General features: G+C 35.4%; 2 protein-coding genes across 2 annotated transcripts; one reads left to right on the top strand and one right to left on the bottom strand.

Moving 5' to 3' along the window:
- The first annotated feature begins 7,464 nt into the window (after positions 1-7,464).
- On the top strand, positions 7,465-16,851 carry LOC146157631 (cytochrome P450 1B1-like). The gene is made up of 5 exons (XM_083388279.1): positions 7,465-8,052; positions 8,818-8,904; positions 9,062-9,144; positions 10,627-10,793; positions 15,961-16,851. Exons 1-5 carry the CDS (start codon positions 7,465-7,467, stop codon positions 16,569-16,571), a joined length of 1,536 nt encoding a protein of 511 aa, XP_083244405.1. The 3' UTR covers positions 16,572-16,851.
- Positions 16,852-16,943: 92 nt separating this feature from the next.
- On the bottom strand, positions 16,944-17,900 carry LOC146157632 (L-seryl-tRNA(Sec) kinase-like). The gene has a single exon (XM_083387833.1). The coding sequence runs from the start codon at positions 17,898-17,900 to the stop codon at positions 16,962-16,964; it is 939 nt and encodes a 312-aa protein (XP_083243959.1). The 3' UTR covers positions 16,944-16,961.
- Between the last annotated feature and the right edge of the window lie 534 nt (positions 17,901-18,434).

Raw genomic sequence — 18,434 nt, forward strand, 5'->3', positions numbered from 1 at the left:
TAATTGTTTTTTTTTTCTTGCATGCAAAACACTATATTTTGTTAATATCACGGTATTTGATACTGGCTACTAGCGATCCCCTTCATTATGAAGTTACTTGTGCTAACAGAGTGAGCAAGTATTGGCGTATGCTTGTTTCTCGACTCGCTCCACTCTGAGCCTGTGTAGCTCAGTTGGTAGAGCGACGGTCCCGGCTTGACCGGAGGTCGTGAGTTCGAACCTCACTGAAGGCTAGTTCTTTTTCTAGTCTGCCCTGCTCCATTGATCATTGATCGACAGATTCGGGGAGTCTGCGATGGCTTTCGGTGTATCATGGTATTTGTATGCTTTTTTATTTCACTTAAATCGCAAAAGTGGGTAAAATTTTACAAAAGCTCTCTCTACTGAATGGAACTATTAATTTACATAAAAGATAAATACTACAAAAGTGCACCATAAAGGCATTCTTATTGATTTTTATTTTTAGCAAAATATACAGATTTGTATTCCATCTGTTTTTCAACTACTTTACATACATACATATTCGAGTGCGCGTTACATATACATCACAATACAATGCACGCGTCACCATACATTGCACTGGCATGTGTACAAGTCTGTAAAGTAGTGAGAGATGTTCTTCTCCTTCCACGGCCGCCAGCTCAGCTCGCAGACGCGCTGTTGCAGAGATTATTAACTTGATCGCGACTTGCGCTCTCTGCTTGATCAACTACTTTGAATGCGGTCTTTTTTATCAACAAACTTTATCAGCGTAGTAACTTTTAATTATACCGACGTGACGCACTTTATTCCCCCTATTCAGCCGACTAGACGCTTCTATGTTTGAATCAGAAATAAATTGGTTCAAATCGTGCACATTTCGTGTAACTTGTTAAATAAGGTAACTATGCAGCATTTCAGCAACCAATTTTTGTAACTCTCGATAATTAGTAGAGCAAAAATTTAGCAGTGAGAAAAAAAGAACAAAAATTGGGTTTAAACTTGCTTCCAAAGGTAAAAATGCGTTTTTTTCAAACATTTGACAGCTTACCTTATGTTACCTATTGTTTTGAGAGGCTGCGATATTGTTTTTATATCTGACTAAAATCAATTAGCACTGTAATATTTTGTGAGTTGGTAAAAATGCACTTAATGTTATAATCAGCAAAAAATATCTAGGCCCTAATTTTTTTGTGAACGTTTTAAATCAATAAAACTCAAGCATCGAACATTTTTCTGCGCATTGCGAGAATTTTGTGAGTAAATAAAAATGCACTAAAAATTCAAGTAACCAGCCATAAAAGAAGAATAACCAAAAATACCGGAATGTTTGAAAAAATGCCAAAAGATTTGCAGCTTTTGCAGCCCATTTACAAAACTCATATCTTGGCTCTAACCTTCTAATGATAAAGGTCTTTCGTTTGCAACAAATTTATTGTAACCCCCATATATTTTAATATATATCAAATACAGCAGTAAGAAAATATTACCAAAATTAGAGTTTAAACTTGTCTACAAAGTAAAAATTTGTCGCAAACATTTAATTTAAAATATTGTTTTATATCTAACTAAAATTAATTTGCATTATGATATTTGTAAGTTAGTAAAAAATGCACAAAAAAAATATTTGGGCCTTGATTTGAAAAAATATCTCAGCACCTTATTTTTATAAAACAGAAGTAGGTAACTTTTGTGAACGTTTTAAACAAATTTAAAAAAAACTCCAGCTTTCAATCAGTGTTTTGTGATTGAATAAAAACGCACAAAATTAAAAATTGTAATAACCAGCCATGAAACAGAACAACCGAAAATACCTAAAGGTTTGAAAAAATGCCAAAACCATTGCAGCAAAGTATTTTTCATTTTGCAGCCAATTTACAACAATCATTTCTTGGCCCTAACCTTTTAATGATAAAGGTCTGTCGTGAGATTATTTGACCTTACTACAGACATGGCTTGGGTTCACAGAGAAACGATACTTGGCTTGAAATGCCATTTTTGTTTTGGCATGATTTTACTACGGCTGGGGTTTGATTGATGTGCTCGTGTGTTAGTTGGTAAAATAACGTCTCGAAACGATTGGGCTCTCTGGGTTCAAAACTTGTGCATCAACTTTAAATATAATCAGCACTATTTTAAGACACACTATACTTGTTGCAGGTTTGCATTGCCTGAAGATTGATACAAAATGCACTTTTGGTAAAAGTGAAAGCTACCACGGCTGTTTTTTTTTTGTATTCACTTTAATAGTTTTAAAGTTTCAGACTAAATGCCTTTTAAGGTAAAGTATGTTTGAACTCGCACATTTCAAGCAGTATTAAAAAACACAGCATTCTTATTTCAAGCTATCGGGGCTGGGTTTAACTTATTGCTATTTAGCAAAAAAGCTTGATTTATTCATTTTAAGATACTAATAAAGTTTAAACCTAAATGCCATTTAAGGTAAAGAATGTTTTATTTTTGAGCGCGCTTGATTTGAAGAAACCAATTCAAGCTGTAAGTGTCTCATGTGTGAAACGGTATGAAACGACGTGGCGCGGTGGTGGTAGTATTCCTTCTTTCATAGCAGGCAAAACCGCCAAAGTATTTAAACTAGATCATGTAGCAATCAAGGGAAAAGTAAGCCGAAACGACGTCATGTTAAGTAAAACAATTTTTGCAAGCACGAAAAAAATGGTTCTTTTTACCAGGCCATCTCACCATTTCTTTGTATGTGTTTAAGTAAGATTTAAGTTGAATATATGTGCACTACATCGATTTTCTTATGACGTCACGTTATTAAGTCGCTTAGTGACGTCATTTTAAAAATTTCGTATGCTCCGGTAAAAAATTATTCTACATTTTCCCAGATTTTATCCGAGACCATTGTTGTTGTTTTTAAAGTAAACATTCAGTATATTTTTGGCTTGCGTAGTAAAAATGTGAAAAAAAGCCAAACGAGTCCGTTTAAATGTCACTTATTGGCCTTTATCCGTTCTTTCGTTTTTTGATTGTCACTTTGCTCCTAAATTGACACGAACCGCCAGAATTCCACGAAAACCCTTCGTTTCACTGGCGGGTGGGCTTCTGAGAAATGTTTCCTATTTCGAGAAGTCGCTGGAAGTTTTTACGATGGAAAGACCAAAATAGCAGAGCGGAAAAATAAATTATACCAAAGCGGAAAGTGGAATCGTAACAAAGGTCGTTTTGTGAACATTTCGCTTAATTGGTCAGTGTTTAACCAATTTTAAGCATTTTTTTTATCATTTTTGCTGAACGACAAATAATTTTACAACCATTCGGTAAATTTGAAAAATGGGAAAATATTTTTTTGGCAACGTTGCGCTGGTTAAGGGTGGGGCTAAAACTCTTTTTGCACGAGGCCTTGTGAAAAACAGTCTTTGAATTACTGTATACAAAATAATTGATCACATTTAAACTAAGGTGAATTTCAAAGCCAATAGAAAAGTGGGAAGCATTTTAAAATTATTCGAAATAAATCTTAAGATAATGGCTGGAGGTTGTTGTTAGACGCACAATGAATATCAGAGCCCATACAGAAGTAAATAGCATTTCGTAAACGTTTTAAATAAATATTAAGATAATGGTTAGAGGCTATAGTTAGAGGTAAAATGACTATCAAAGCCCATACAGAAGTAAACAGCATTTTATAAACGTTTCCAATTAATCTTTATTTATTTTTAGTTTTAAAAATCAATGTTACAAGGTTAAAAATGATCAATTTTTAAAAAAATGATCAAAAGTGTTCTTTTAACAACTAGAGAACGCGAGCAAGTAGGAAAATATTTGGGTCTAACAGAATCTGGTTACAAAAACAAGTGCACGGTACCCCTCACGCATCACACACACACTTACACGCGCACGAACACACACACATACACACGCGCGCGCAGACGCACATAATACGACAGAATACTTGCTTTACACACGTATTACGTGTAAACAAAAGGAGTAATAAATAGGTTAACACATGTCTGACCATAAGCGATGATGATTACAGGTCATTTTAACTTTTCTGAGTCACGAACTGGGGTAATTACAGGGGTCGAAATATCACCATTGTGTAGCGTTTATATAAGACCTGTCAAATCAATTGCTCAAAAGTAAGCGTGTCCGGTATTTGACAAATTATTCCGATAAACGATACCCGATATTTTGGACAAAAAGTATCGGGATCGGATCCGATAGTAATGACGTCATTATTCTGCTTAAACAAGCAATATGTTTAAAATGGAAAAGTTCATATGTGATTGTTTCAAGGTTATTAGGCCAAACTTTCCTCAAGCGATAAAAAAGTTTAGTTCCGGTTGTTAACCTATTATTGATAATATTGTTTTTATGTAAAAACAACTGCTTTAGATCGAAAATCATGCTTGAACGTTTTATAATTTGGCACCAGATCGACACCGATATCACCCTAGTATCGGACGAGTGGCAATACTACAACTTTGGTAAACAGTGCAATGGTTCGCAGTAGCGTTTCTCAACCTGTGGCCCGAGATTCATTGAATTAACCAATAAATTATTTGCCAGCGAATTTCTTTAAAACAGAAACTTCAAAGCGCTACCAACGTTCTATGATAAAAACAGCATTTGGTCATCGTGAATATTTTTACAGCTAAGCCATAATTTTGGCTCCAAAAAAGTCGCCAAAAGTGTCGGACAAATTACTTTATGACTTGATTAATTACCAATCCTGTCGAAAAAGCACCTACAGGCAATAAACGCATTAAGCGGTTATTCTGAGATGGAAGCGACTTGACACAAGTCCATGTAAAAAGCATGTTTATCGACTTCGCCAATATTTGCTTCTCGGGTTGTTAAATTAATGAGGCGTTGCGACAATATTTGCAGACGGTCTAAAAACGCTTGGACGACTGAAAAGGTTGAAACATATAGATAGAAGCTACAGTTACAGTCGCACATGTTTTAACAGAGTTGGTATTAAGAAGAATTTTACGAAAAAACAAAAGTGGCATTACTACATCTTTGGTAAAAGGAAAATGATAAAATACATTTGCACCTTAACTCAGATTTTTGGCATTGTTTTAGCGACAAGACAACCCTGGCATAACTCAATTTTATGCCCACATATGTTTTCACCCCGGTTTTAACGTGTGTCGTTTGGCGTATAGCAAACATAAACATTAGTATATGTTGAAAGTTAAAGGAATACTGGAATCTATGCTTAATCAGTGTCAAGCTTGCATTGCAGCCATAGTTTACGACAAACATGCAGGGTTTACAAATGTAAACAACTTTTTAACAGATAATGTAACCTTTACCGCTAAAGATAACTTAATTGTAAATTTGTTCTTCCGGCGAATGTTTTTTAATAACTGCACCGACGTTTCAATAACCTATACAGAAAATCATCATCATGGCAATGAGCAACTTTAAAATTGATACATGCCTGGCAGAAACCGCATATTCAAAGATAACTTAGTTACGGAATACTAAAGAAAATATGAATCGTAACAAGGTTAAAATGCATTTTACGTGTCATAAAGTATTTCGTTTTACAACAGTCGGATTTTTAAACCTTCCACATCAAGCAAATATAGCCCGCATTTCGAGCACTGGGTATAGCCCGCAATTCGAGCACTGCGCAATTTCAAACGGAAATGCTGCCTTCTTTTGTTTTTCAACAAAGGTAAAGACAAAGCGACGCGAAAAAGGCAAATCGCGTCGCCCCCTAAATCGACAGCGATCGTGGGTGCTTGCGCAGTGTGCTTGTGCGCATGACGCGCGCTACAAGACGAAGAAAGCACCAGTTGTTATCTGAGCGAGGAAGTGATAGGCAGATAGCTGCGGGCGAGGTTTAAATCGACAAGTTGAGGTTAACCGCATGTTAAAAGTCTCGCCGCAATAACAACAGGTCACTAATGGAGGTCGGTGGTTTGCGCACTAACTTGTAGGCCAGTGGTTCCAAACCGGGGTTCCGCTGAACACTGGGACACCATTCATAATGGCAAAAAGGTCTCGCGAGGTATTTGGGATTTTAAACTGTTATGCTCTATCTGTAAAATTTGTTAGTAGAATTGTGGGTGTACGTTTGCAGTGCAATAAATCAGGATTTTTTTTTCTACATTGCGTTTATTCGATGTGCGTTATTTCGTTTAAGTTTGCAACAATCGCTTTTGAAACGCCAGATACAATGAATATTTTGTTTTGTAAAAAAATGTTTTTTAGAAAACCCATTTTGTAGACTTCTTATTTTTTTTTAATAGCTCCGTGCAAGTTCAGAAAGCAGAAAGTTAGCTCAGCAGATTTCATTATGTTTGCCGCATGTTTTATGCTTGTTAAGTGTCTCGCTTACATTACTTGATACTTAGCCTTAAAACATGTATACATTAAACACAGTTACCTATCGATCTATGTGATGATTGTGATGCGTTTGACAGTAATGAAATAACCGGCTTGGCTTTTTAACGACAGAATTAAGATCAGTGGACCGGCGTTGGTAATTACAACAGCCATTTATAAGCGAGAATACTAATTGATGGCGCAAACTAGTTGAAGCCAAATAGATTGTAAACCACTTCAACTGAAATGGCTTTTGTTTTGAGTGTAGTGGCGTTTCATTTGTTGATTGGTAAGATGTCAATTGTTTGATCACAGCGAACGCATTTCACGCAACACGACGATTTATCATCATTGTGTCGTCATTATTAATAGTAACAATAGCTCGAACTGAGCTGTTTACGTTTAAAAATACCGGCTTATAAAATGCGCTACAATGGATTAGAATAGTACATCATTGACCTATTGTCCGTTTATTGTTAGATTTCAAAAGTCTGTTGTTGACTTCTAGAATTTCTTTAGAGATTTATTTCGAGCGGTTGAACAAAGGAAATCACCGCAATTAACTTTTGACAACCGTGGCCCGTAAATATAATTAACCTCAAGCTTAGAAACTTGTACTTTCCGTTAACTATTCATACGATGTATTATTACACGTTGTCGGTATTTCGAAGGAGTTTCTAAGCAACATTTTTTTTAATAGCGGATCATTTTTAAACCAATAGGTTAAACACTTTTGTAACCGCGGTGCACATTATTTAAAAACATTTAAATTGTGGCTCAAAAAAAATACTAAAATAGCAAGAGACTGACCTACCTAAGGTTGTGAAGCACTATTTTAAGTTTATCGATGTTTCTGCTTCATATCCACGGAACAAACCTTAAATCGATTCTAGTTTTTCCTTAAACGAAAGGACATTTGATTTATTGATTGTAGAGTGCAGAACTTGTAAAAACAACATTCCAAACGTTCACAAAATGATACCTACTTCTGTATGGGCTTCTATAACTACAACCTCCAGCCATTGTCTTAAGATTTTTTTATAACGTTTAAAATGCTACCTATTTTTGAATGGGCATACTCATTTTACGTCAAAATCTATCATGTTTATATTAAACATAATTTACTGTTCCTTAAACGTCGCAGGATTCAGGTGGAACAGTTGTTTAAAACCTCCCACAATGATCTTTTACTTTCTGCTCGGCTGCGTTTTAATCCTTCTGGCCAGTCTGTTGGCCTTACGGAACCGGGAAAGTCCCCAAAGTCCCCCTGGGCCGGTCCCGTGGCCAATATTCGGGAACGCGCCGTCCCTGGGCAGCCAGGCGCACCTGGCCTTGCACGCCATGGCCAAGAAATACGGCCCAGTGTTCCAGTTAAAGCTGGGCCAAGTTGACGCAGTGGTGCTGAGCAACCACAAGGTGGCGCGAGAGGCACTTTGCAAGCAGAAGGATTGCTTTAGGGGCCGCCCCCAGTTCGATTCGTACAAGGCTGTTTCTCTTGGGAAGAGCGTCGTCTTCAATGATGAGAGGTTGGAAGGTTGGGAGAGGAACAAATCTCGGATTGTTCGCAACCTCCACTTATTCACCACCTCCGTGAGGAGTAGGGAGCGACTTAATGAGCTTGTGACGCAACAGACGCTCTCTATGACGCGCGAGCTTGAGCGATTGTCTGAGAGGAGCGGAGTGGATATGGAGGATGTGATTAGGATGAGCAGCGCCAATACGATTTGCGCTTTTATGTTCGGAAAGAAGTACGATTACGACAACAAGGTTTGTGTGATTATTTAAGGCAGTGCTTCTTAAACTTTTTAGTTTTGTTCACCCCTAGCATCTATCTCCAGATTTCATTCACCCTTGTTTCATGATATGATAAAACTATCTTGTCTATATATAACAGCACAAGATGACTTAGATTGTTTCGCAAGCTAGCATCCATTCCTGAAGGTTCACCCTTATTCACCCCTTTCGGTTAGTTCACCCCTGCAAAAATTTTATTCACCCTGGGGTGAACCATTCACCTGATTAAGAAAAAACTGATTTAAGGCTTGTCCGTAAAAAAATCAATTTGACTATATGTTTTTTGACCTTAAACGAAGAGATTCAATTCGTTACAATTAATACGAATGCGACAACAAGGTTTGTGTGTGATAACGCAGTCTCAACTTTATCAAGAAAACGGTGTTATTTTAATCTAGGTAAATGCTTTTTGTCTTTCAACCAAGAGATTTCGTTAAAGCAAATACGAATACGACGGGGCAATGCTTTCCTATGAGATGTTTCAATGAGGAATGTTCCTTTTAGAGTACTTTCATTAGAAACATTATAGTATACAGTAGTGTTTCCTTCTAACGGACAACTATTATGTCTAACACCGATTTCAACTCCAGGCAAATAAACCGACTCCGACTCAGTGGCCAAGTCTTTAGTTTTAATTGTTAATTTAAAGGAAAATAGAAATAAAAAAATTATTACCGTTAGGCTTTCTAATACCCTTTTAATGATTTTTAACTAGACAATACTGTTTATTTTTTGCAGGAGTTTAAAGAACTTTTGAGCATGAATCGTGAGTTTGGAGTGGTTTTGGAATACGCCCCAATCATCGATTCAATGCCTTGGATTGCTGTAAGTATAACTGCATTATTCGATACAATGTCTATTAGCACTTAAAAATGTAGTAAGTTAGTCATAACAGTAAAAATGTTTGGAAGGTTTTGTAAAGCTATTATCTGTTAGGTGAGATTTTAATTTAAGTTTATATAAATAGCAATGATTTTTTCAGCGGATTCCGTTCCTAAAGTTCAAGAAAGCGATGGAGGATTATTACAAGATAAATCTAATGCTGGACGAATGGAATAGGAAAAGGTGAGTAATATAAGAAAAAGTAATATTACCGTGTAAAAGAATGTAATAAGAGCGTTGTATTGATAATATGGGGCTAATTTAACGTTGCACAAGTGTGAAAGCGTAACCCCAATGCCATATCTTCCTGTCTTTATAGTGTTCTTAAAGCGTCTCCATTTATAGCGGTTATTTTTAACGGAATCAGTGGTAAATATATTTTAAAAAATCATGGGAGAATATATTTTAATTTGTCACACTTACAGTTTACCTAACTGTTAAGAGTTTGAGACTTATATAAACTTAGTTCTTAATCGAAAATGAACATAATAACACGTAAACGGTCTTAATCACATGAGAAACTAAAAATGCTTAGTTGACTCAAAAATTTACTCAAAAATGGCCTGATATCATATAACAATTGGCCGATAACCACATAAAAATTACCTTTTTGAAAATGGTTAGTAACCACAAAAAAAAAGGGAATGTTAATTAAATAAAAACATCCAAAGAACTTTTAAAAAACGTTGCATAGAATGGTAAGTTAAAACATCAAAAAAGACCATAGTGGCGCGTGGACACACCGAGCAACCAAAAGGTAATTATTTCAATTGCTTCCCACAGAGCTAATAGTTAGCGAACATCCAACAGACAACTTATACTAAAAGCATGTCATTACACACAAGACCGCCTGGATGTAACGGCAATCATCAAGCGTGGCTTGAACATAGTAACCTCGATTAATCAAAAGAATCATTCAAGGCGGGGCTACAAATACGGGCCAAAGACAAAGTAAACTTGAAAATGTTGCCGAATGAAATTCAGAACTGAATTTAAATGAAACGTGAACGACATTTATTAAATCAAATCTCACTACATTTTTTTGAATAGTCATTTCCTTTGTATAACGACAATAAGTTGGACACAAAAATTTATGTCCGGTCGGCGATTGTGAACCCTCACAGTTATCTGGCCCTTTATGAACAAAGTTTGGTGGCCTCTGATTTAGCGGGGCAATATTTCCCTAACACGTAGAAACGTAAAATGTAAACCATCCAAGTCATGAACTGTAGACATAATCAGGCAATAAAATACAACAATTTCCCATTTCACGCTCGTATTTGCGACCTTTTGACGAACTCATGTGAACGCATTTCGTGACGTCATGCATTGAAAATGACGTGATGCTACGTCATCACTTTTGTGTTTTACCATAAACAACCTGACATCAAGTTATTCAAAATAAAATTGTGAATTATCTTCAAAAACGCCTTTTTGCATAAATCGAAATTTACAGCTTACTGCATGCAGATTAGCAAGCAAGAGTTACCAATACTAGCATTTAAAATCGGGTATCGGCTCCGATCCGATATTATCGGACCAATTGACAAGAACACCACCCCAGTATCGTAGAAGTACCGATACTACCAGTTGGCATCGGGTATCGGCAACGATCCGATATTATCGGACATGCTTATTGCTTACTAAACACTTGTTTTACGTCAGGGTTGTGGAGTGCTTATCTGATCTGGATTCGTGCGGACAAATCACCAACATAATCCACTCCATAGCATCCGAGTATTTCAACAACAACGTTAAGTTGGATGGATGTGCGCTGGATGAAGATCAAATTGACGAAGTGGCGGCTCTATCAGCTGATATGTTTGGCGCAGGTAAAATGAGGGGCTTTTAAATAGTCGTATTTCTCTAAGTCTAAATAGAGTAATCAGATAAATTGATTTGAATTCTCTACAAGCTTTCGCACAACCGTGCTTCATCAGGTCAAAGTAGAAATGAAAGCATTTGAGAAAAGGAGGGATAATTTAGTACTTGGGGTAGAATTTATTAATTTTGTAATTATTAGGGAAAGTGCATTTTAAAATCTGTAAGTTTGGCCAAAACACTGCCGCCCTAAGTCTGTTTTGTTCGTCCTTTATTCTCTTTACAAAATTATAAATTTTTGTTTTTCAGGGTAAGGCTTTTTTTATTTTTTTTGATACCAAAACTCTTCATTTGCAATATTATCGTTTGAATTCGTTTTTGAATTATTCTAATTATGCGAATTTAATCGTAGTTTGCTAGGAATTATAGGCTATATGACCAAAACACTTTCGACCAAAAATATGATAAATGAGCCGCTAATAACGCTTGAGGAGAATTAATTTGTCCACAAGCAGCTGTAAGAGTCATTAAAAACACGCAAGGTCAAGTAAATACAAACACAGCTGATGCAAAACAAATAAGAGTTGAACCACGCGTGAAAACACCGATTTAGTTTGAATACGTTAATAGGCGAGGCGAGCTGTAATAATGCGGCTTCATTATTTGTTGCCATAGCTGTAGAACAAGCTATAGTGAATACTGAAAACAAGTTGATCCGGTAATTATTTGTAAATGAATAATTAAGTACCGGAAGAAGCTTTTCTCAGTATATACTATGCCTGGTAGCAAACGCTAGCGAATATTTTAAGTGGGGCACGCTTTTTCATTAGGTCCCTCAACACATTACATTGGATTGATTTGTATTTTTTTCCGGCCCTTTCGACAGTTTAAACATTTAGAAAAATCTAACCCCTATCATTATACGTTGTGAGCTATTTGGACATTTTTTTACTTCTGCCTAAGTAGGAACTCATTTTTACACTGTTTTGCTGAGCTAGTGTAAATAATGATGAAGCCTGATATTTTAAAAGCGGCTATTTGAATTGATGGGACGTTTATAAAGTAGAAAATAAAAACAGCAAGGCTGTAAAAAGACGCAAAATCGTGTTTGGAAATAGAACTTGGTGTATTATGCGTGGTCGCCGGTCGACCTATCGCGGTTGCGGTTTACTTAATCCATTCTCGAGTTTGGTAACAAAAAACTCAGTTCGCAGTTGAATGTTGACAAGCTGAAGCTTGCTTACGATTAATGTGAAAGTAAAAATACACAGAAGACTGGGCTCTCGGCAAAAACACCGACATACCAAGAACCAACACACAGTATCGGACGTTTGCACAGATTATTAGACGAGTTTTGCCTTAATAAATGAGAATTTTCGAGTGTATAAAAGTATATAAGTATTTGCACTTATTGTACGTTTTTGCTTTTGACATTTTTGACTTAAATTTGCATTTCCAATCCTAAAATACTATTTAAACGTCCTTACGTGCCTCAACACATGGTTTTATAATTTCAGATTGTCAGTTCGCATTTTCCTCATATTAGCTAATGCATATTAATCTGCTTCCTATTTTTGTTTCTGTACGATTTTGTGCTTTAAAGTTTTTTGCCATGTATATAATATAGTTTTATAGATATATAAAGAAAAAAATCAGCCGTTTTTCAATCAACCCAAAAATTTGAAAAACAAAACGAACACAAAAACGTCATTTTTGCGATGAAAACTAACCAAACGCTGAAAAAGACGCAAACACTCATTCAAATTGGACTTGACTGGTTTGCAAAGTGGCCATTCGACTTGCAGCCACCTAGATCAACATTCCACACCAAGCAGTAACTTGTTGGCACGAGAATTGCTGCTTGTAACACAAAACCCTTCTGGGTCAATGACTTTAGCCCGACAAGCTTGTTAGAAGTTGCACTGTTAAAGACCTCGTTACCTTATAAAGTGCATGGGGTTTTTTGTGGTAGCCTACGAGGATCACATATCTTGTTAAAAACACAGGTTTGTCTTGAAATGTGGTAAAAATTGAGTGGGTATGACCAAAAAATTTTGCGGTTTAAAAACGTAATCATCTGGAAGTCAATATAAAAAATGCATTTGTGGCTAAAAGTGTTTTTAGCAGAGACAAATAAATATTAAAGTAAAATGCTTAAGAAACCGGAGAAGCTTGTTAGAAGCTGCATTTCTAAAGACCTCGTTACTTACCGTTCGAGCATAAAGTGTTTTTTTGGTGGTGGCCTAAAGATGACATACCATGTTAAAAATTTAGGTTTGTGTGTGAATGTGGCAAGAATTGACCAAAAGGCGGTAACTCCCCAAAATAAATTAATCAGGATTAAAAAGGTTTTCTAATTAATCATTTGGGACTCAATATCAAGAAATTCCCGTAAACATTTGGGGCTAAAAGTGTTTTAAGAAAAGAAAAGGAAAAAGCCGCAGGAAACTCGACAAGCTTGTTAGAAGTTGTATTTCTAAACACCTCATTACTCTTCGGCGTTCAAGCATGAAGTTATTTTTCGTGGTAGCTCAAAAGAATGACATAACTTGTTAAAAATAATGTTTTAAAACGAGGTAAATATAGACCAAGTGTTAAGGGCGCATTTAAATTGATAAGAAAAATCTCATTTTCGGTGTTATACAGTTAATAGTTGCGGAGAAAAATGTTTTCTAATATTCATTTGGAAGTTGATTTCATGGAGTTTATCGACGAACATTTGGCGCCAGAAGTTTTTTAAGAAAGATAAATAAATACAAACGGCCAAAGGGTAAAACATACAGCAAAACGGGATTTCCGAAAAAATTAAATTTTTATTTCGTTTTTAATTTTTTTAACTTATTTTTTTTTTTTAATTTTTAACTTACGTTGCATTGCGGAATGCAAAACACAAAACCACAGCTTTTCCGATATGTTTCTACATTCCTAAACAGCTTTCGCTTCCCCAATTTTTGTTTGGTGTCCAACTTTTTGACATACTTGAGCTCATTCCGTGATTAGCGCGAAAATACCGCGTTTTGCTCGCTGCAAGCTTTTTTGCAGACTTCAAGACGCCAGCAATTTTTACGGCGCGAAACCCGAGAAAAAATGCGGCAGATTATTGAGATTTGGTGATGAATAATTGCGTGAAATTGACAACAAATATTCTTGGGGCCTTAAAATCAAGGCGAGGTTAGCTTAAGATGTTAAGATATCTTGGCGTGGTTTTATTTGGTGATGATATATTTTAAACTATTTTATCAGTTAAGATTTCTGTGTGTGGTTTTATTGTGGCGATATCTTTTAAATTATTGGCATGCTGTTTTGGATGTTATAGATATATGGTATTACGGAAGAGATTTTCTTTAGATTAAAGTCACTGGGCGTATTAGATTTCGTAGATTACTTGCGTAAAAGTCAATTTTGCCTATGTTCTCTCTTATTCGCAAATATTTGTAATTTTTTAGTTTTCACACTAATGTTGAATGAGGTAATACCGAAACGTTTGTGAACAGCGAAATATCGTTCATATATAGTTAGGGTTATGTTTTTGGGCTTCAAATAGGGACGCTTTCAAACAGCCACCAGATACTACAATATGTTACTTTTGCAACCCAATGCATTTAGGAAATTCCGAACTCTGCACCTGGCATTACACGCTAGCCACTGCCCAACCACACTTGATTGACACTTATAGATATTTTTTTTATTTTTTAACATTAAAAACAAAAATCTTATGGATGACGCAGTGGTAAAAGTGAGACGGCGCGGTACCGGTAAAAAAATTAAACTTTTTAACCAAGCCATTCCGTCACCTCCTTGAATGTGTTCAAATTAAGAAGTCAGTTCCATATTTTACACTGTATCGAACGTTGCCATTTTGAAATCTCATAAATGACGCAGTGGTGAAAGTGAGACGGCTTTCCGGCGAAAAAAATTACCGTTAAAAAAATAGTAAAACTTTTTAACCACGCAATCCCGCTATTTCCTATATATAATAAATGTGTTCAAAATAAGAAGTAAGTTCCATATTTTGCGATTTGGTACAACGTACAATTTTATGTTTGTCAGAAAACAGTGCTTTACGTTTTTACCACGTCCGCATTGCCGGTATACCCCAGGTTTCCTAAGGTTACTTGTTTCAGAGGTCCCGTTATAACTATGTGGCGTTATATTTTCTGCGTTCCGGTGATAAAGTTATTCTACTTTCACCTTCGTATCACCTTTGTTGCTGTTAGATTTTGAGCCAGATAAAAATAGAAAAAGCAAGTTTACTAAAGTCATAAATCAAATCATGTCATGCCTTTCAACCGGCTTAAATCATTATTTTCTACCGAAGTACAAAAACCTTTTTGCTAGGCCGTGAGTAAAAAAAAAAAACAGGAAAACAATGTTTGAAAAATATTTTTGTAAAAAAAAAATTTTTTCTGTCTAAAAATATTTTCGCGCCAAAAGGAGAAGAAAATTTCAACACAACACCCCATGCGTCTTTAAATTGCTTGTTTAAAGGAAACTGGTGATTTTACGTCCAATATTACGATCCTGTCAAATCACGCGTTAAGCGCCAATTCTCGGGTCACAGCGCACATAGTTGAGTAATATTACAGTGTTTCAAACACTGTGACGAAATAATGAGGTGTTTGGTGTTACGCCCAACAGACAAAATGTCATCCTGTCGTTTATTTTTCGTTTGGTGAAAACATACCTTGTTTTTTGTCAAAAATGCAACGACGTAATGTTATCAGCTACACAGAAATTTTAATTGCATAAGACACATATCAATTTTACTTAAACTTTTAGGTGTATTATTTGTAATTTTAATACATCGAAAAATTCTTGTTGTTGGTTAGAATATGACAATAATGTTTGTACACTGATACATATTTGCATATTGAGCCAACAATATCATATTCTGCTAATTTACTTCAAATAAAGCAGACAAAAATAAGTTGCCCTACAACTGTTTTAGGGCGAAAAAGCTCAATAGTGACCACTAGCGGTCAAATTTAATGTTAACATTTTGTTTTTATGTGTTTTGGGGGGGAAAAGCTAAGAAACGCAAATAAAATGTATAACTCAAAAATTTGAAAAAAAACACAATTTTTGGGTTATAAACTTAAAACCAATGCTATTTCACAGTGGAAATTTCTGCATGGACTTAAATTTAAATATTATCAACATTACTCTATTTTATCACAGGTCAGCACACAGTGTCTGTAAGCATGTTCTGGATTCTTACGTACCTCCAAGTTTTTCCCGAGATTAAAGAAAAGATGGTTCGTGAAGTTGAAAGGGTGGTTCCACAAGATCGCTTGCCGTGCTTGGACGACCGCAACAACCTGGCGTACCTCGAAGCGTTTATTTTTGAAGTATTTCGACATGCGACACCACTATCTGGAGCAATTCCACATTGTACGCTGGAAGCGACCATGCTTAATGGATATTTCATACCCAAAGGACGAATGGTGATCCTAAACCAGTACTCAGCGAACCATGACCCGGAAGTTTGGACAGATCCGGAGCGTTTTGACCCTGAGCGATTTCTCTCCGAATTCGACAAATCAAAGATTGACTCAAAAAAGGTCGACCAGTGTCTCGTGTTTTCGATCGGACCACGCAAATGTCCTGGTGCCGAGCTTTCACGGATGTGGTTTCTCCTTATGTTGGCCGTCCTGTTGAAAACTTGTGATATAATTCCCGATAAAGACCAGCCGACCAATTTAGAGGCTATTTATGGACTTATACTTAACCCACGCAAACTTAATTTTAAGATAAAAATTAAAGAAAATTGTAAAACCTTTGTTAATTAGTGTTTTGTTTGTGTTTATATCAGTGTTATAATTTTGTATGTTAAATAGTTTTGATTTATTGCATATTTTGTAATTCTTGTGTTTTTATTATTTAAACAGTATGCCTTCTTGCCTTCATTAATGGTTAAATTTTACGCAAATATACTTTATAACTAGGATCAATTGTATAAACCAAAGAATATGAAGCATTTCAACGGCAAAATAAACAATAAGACTCCTTAATAAAATAAAAAAGTGAAACTTACTTGGCATTTCTTTCATAATATTGTATTGAATTATTATCTGCCTTAGCTTCCAAATGTCATTGTTTTGCTTTGTTGTATATTTTTCAAATAAAATCAAAAAAATATACATAATAATTTGATTATTCTGATAAAAATTATTGTTAAGTCATAGATAGGCCTTTATGAGGTTATCTAATTTGACTTTTAATTGTTCAAGGTCAATTGTCCCATCTTCAAGGACATAAATGCCAACATCAACAATTCCACTTTTTAGTTCCTGTAGAATTGTTTTTCTTGCTTCGGTTACAAATTTAGCTTTGCTTTTAATATCAACATTTGATGGGTTATTAGAAGTAATCAATTTTTTGCAGATTTTTCGCAGCACTATGTCCGCTTGATGAGAAACATTTTTGATATTTGTAAGGCGAGATTCTTCACTTAATCCAGAATCATTACTTAAATCTTGGACTGGATTTTCTATTGCTTTTTGCATTAAGGCAATACATTTGTCAATGTCCACATTTTCAGATGAAGTGTTTACAGAAATGAAATGGTTCTCCCAAGATGATTTTGTACAGGAAGGTAGTTCAAATTGTGAGCGAATTCTGTCAATAGATTTTCGGACGACAACTTCATCTTTATTACGTCCAAGGTTTCGTTCAAGGCAAAGGTCAAACGGACTTTCAATGTGGATTACACAAAACCCGATATTAGTATTTCTGGCAACTTTGTAATATTCATACCGCATGCTTTTGTATTGCATGTTGTCATCAATAAGAAACACAACAGGTTTGGAAGACGCCATTTCTTGTCTAGCTTTCAATTCAAGTGAACTCACTGCAACTTGATTTAACATAGTGACAGGATTTTGATTTTGTTTTTCAACATTTTGAGAGACAATGTTGCTGACCAACAAAACAACCTCCAATCTGGCATCTTTAAGTCTTATGTTTTCACTTATTTGAGCATTTGATATCCAAGGGAGCAGTTCGTCGTAACAAACATGAATAAATGAAAATGTTTCCAGTTTTAGAAGTTGCTTGCATAAGTGGCTTTTTCCAGAACCAGGCAAACCACATAAAACACAAATGCAGGCTTTTGCCATTTCTTACCATAACAGCTAAAACTGTTGCAAAAGTAAAACAACTATTGAGATTATATAATTGTTTAACTTGTAGTTAATCTAGCTTAGATGTAAATATATCCGTTCAGCAAACACAGAATAATACCCAACAATGGTCTGAAACAAGCATACAGCTGAACAACTTTACCTTATTGAGTCTAAGCGCAGAGTATTTGCTTTGTTTTCAAAAGATGTCTGTTTGTGCCAGTGTACTAAATAAAACCAAACAGAAACAAGCATTTAAAAAAAAATTCCCCACGTAATATCTCGGGAAGTAAAGATCTGAAAATTAACACATTACTAAAGTTAACCTAACTTAGCCAGTAATCAGGCTTAATTAAAAATATTAATTTATATATTGCTGAATAATAATATTTATTCATAGGTTTGTGATCAGATTTATGCATTAAATTTATTTTCTACACGTTTTTGATATGGATATAATGCTAAGTATACAAAAAAATCACAGTAAGAAAAGGCAGCTTTCTTAATGCCAAATATATGAAAAATTCGGTT

This window comes from Ascidiella aspersa, chromosome 4 (assembly GCF_963924565.1).
Source record: "Ascidiella aspersa chromosome 4, kaAscAspe10.2, whole genome shotgun sequence".
Classification (NCBI taxonomy): domain Eukaryota; kingdom Metazoa; phylum Chordata; class Ascidiacea; order Phlebobranchia; family Ascidiidae; genus Ascidiella; species Ascidiella aspersa.

What these genes read in the sequence shown, in the direction of transcription:
- LOC146157632 (XM_083387833.1), bottom strand. Translation starts at nt 17,900, where the DNA reads ATGGCAAAAGCCTGCATTTGTGTTTTATGTGGTTTGCCTGGTTCTGGA.
- LOC146157631 (XM_083388279.1), top strand. Translation starts at nt 7,465, where the DNA reads ATGATCTTTTACTTTCTGCTCGGCTGCGTTTTAATCCTTCTGGCCAGT. An exon ending in ATTCAATGCCTTGGATTGCT is followed by an intron (nt 8,905 to 9,061) that starts GTAAGTATAACT and finishes TGATTTTTTCAG; the next exon opens with CGGATTCCGTTCCTAAAGTT. An exon ending in GACGAATGGAATAGGAAAAG is followed by an intron (nt 9,145 to 10,626) that starts GTGAGTAATATA and finishes GTTTTACGTCAG; the next exon opens with GGTTGTGGAGTGCTTATCTG.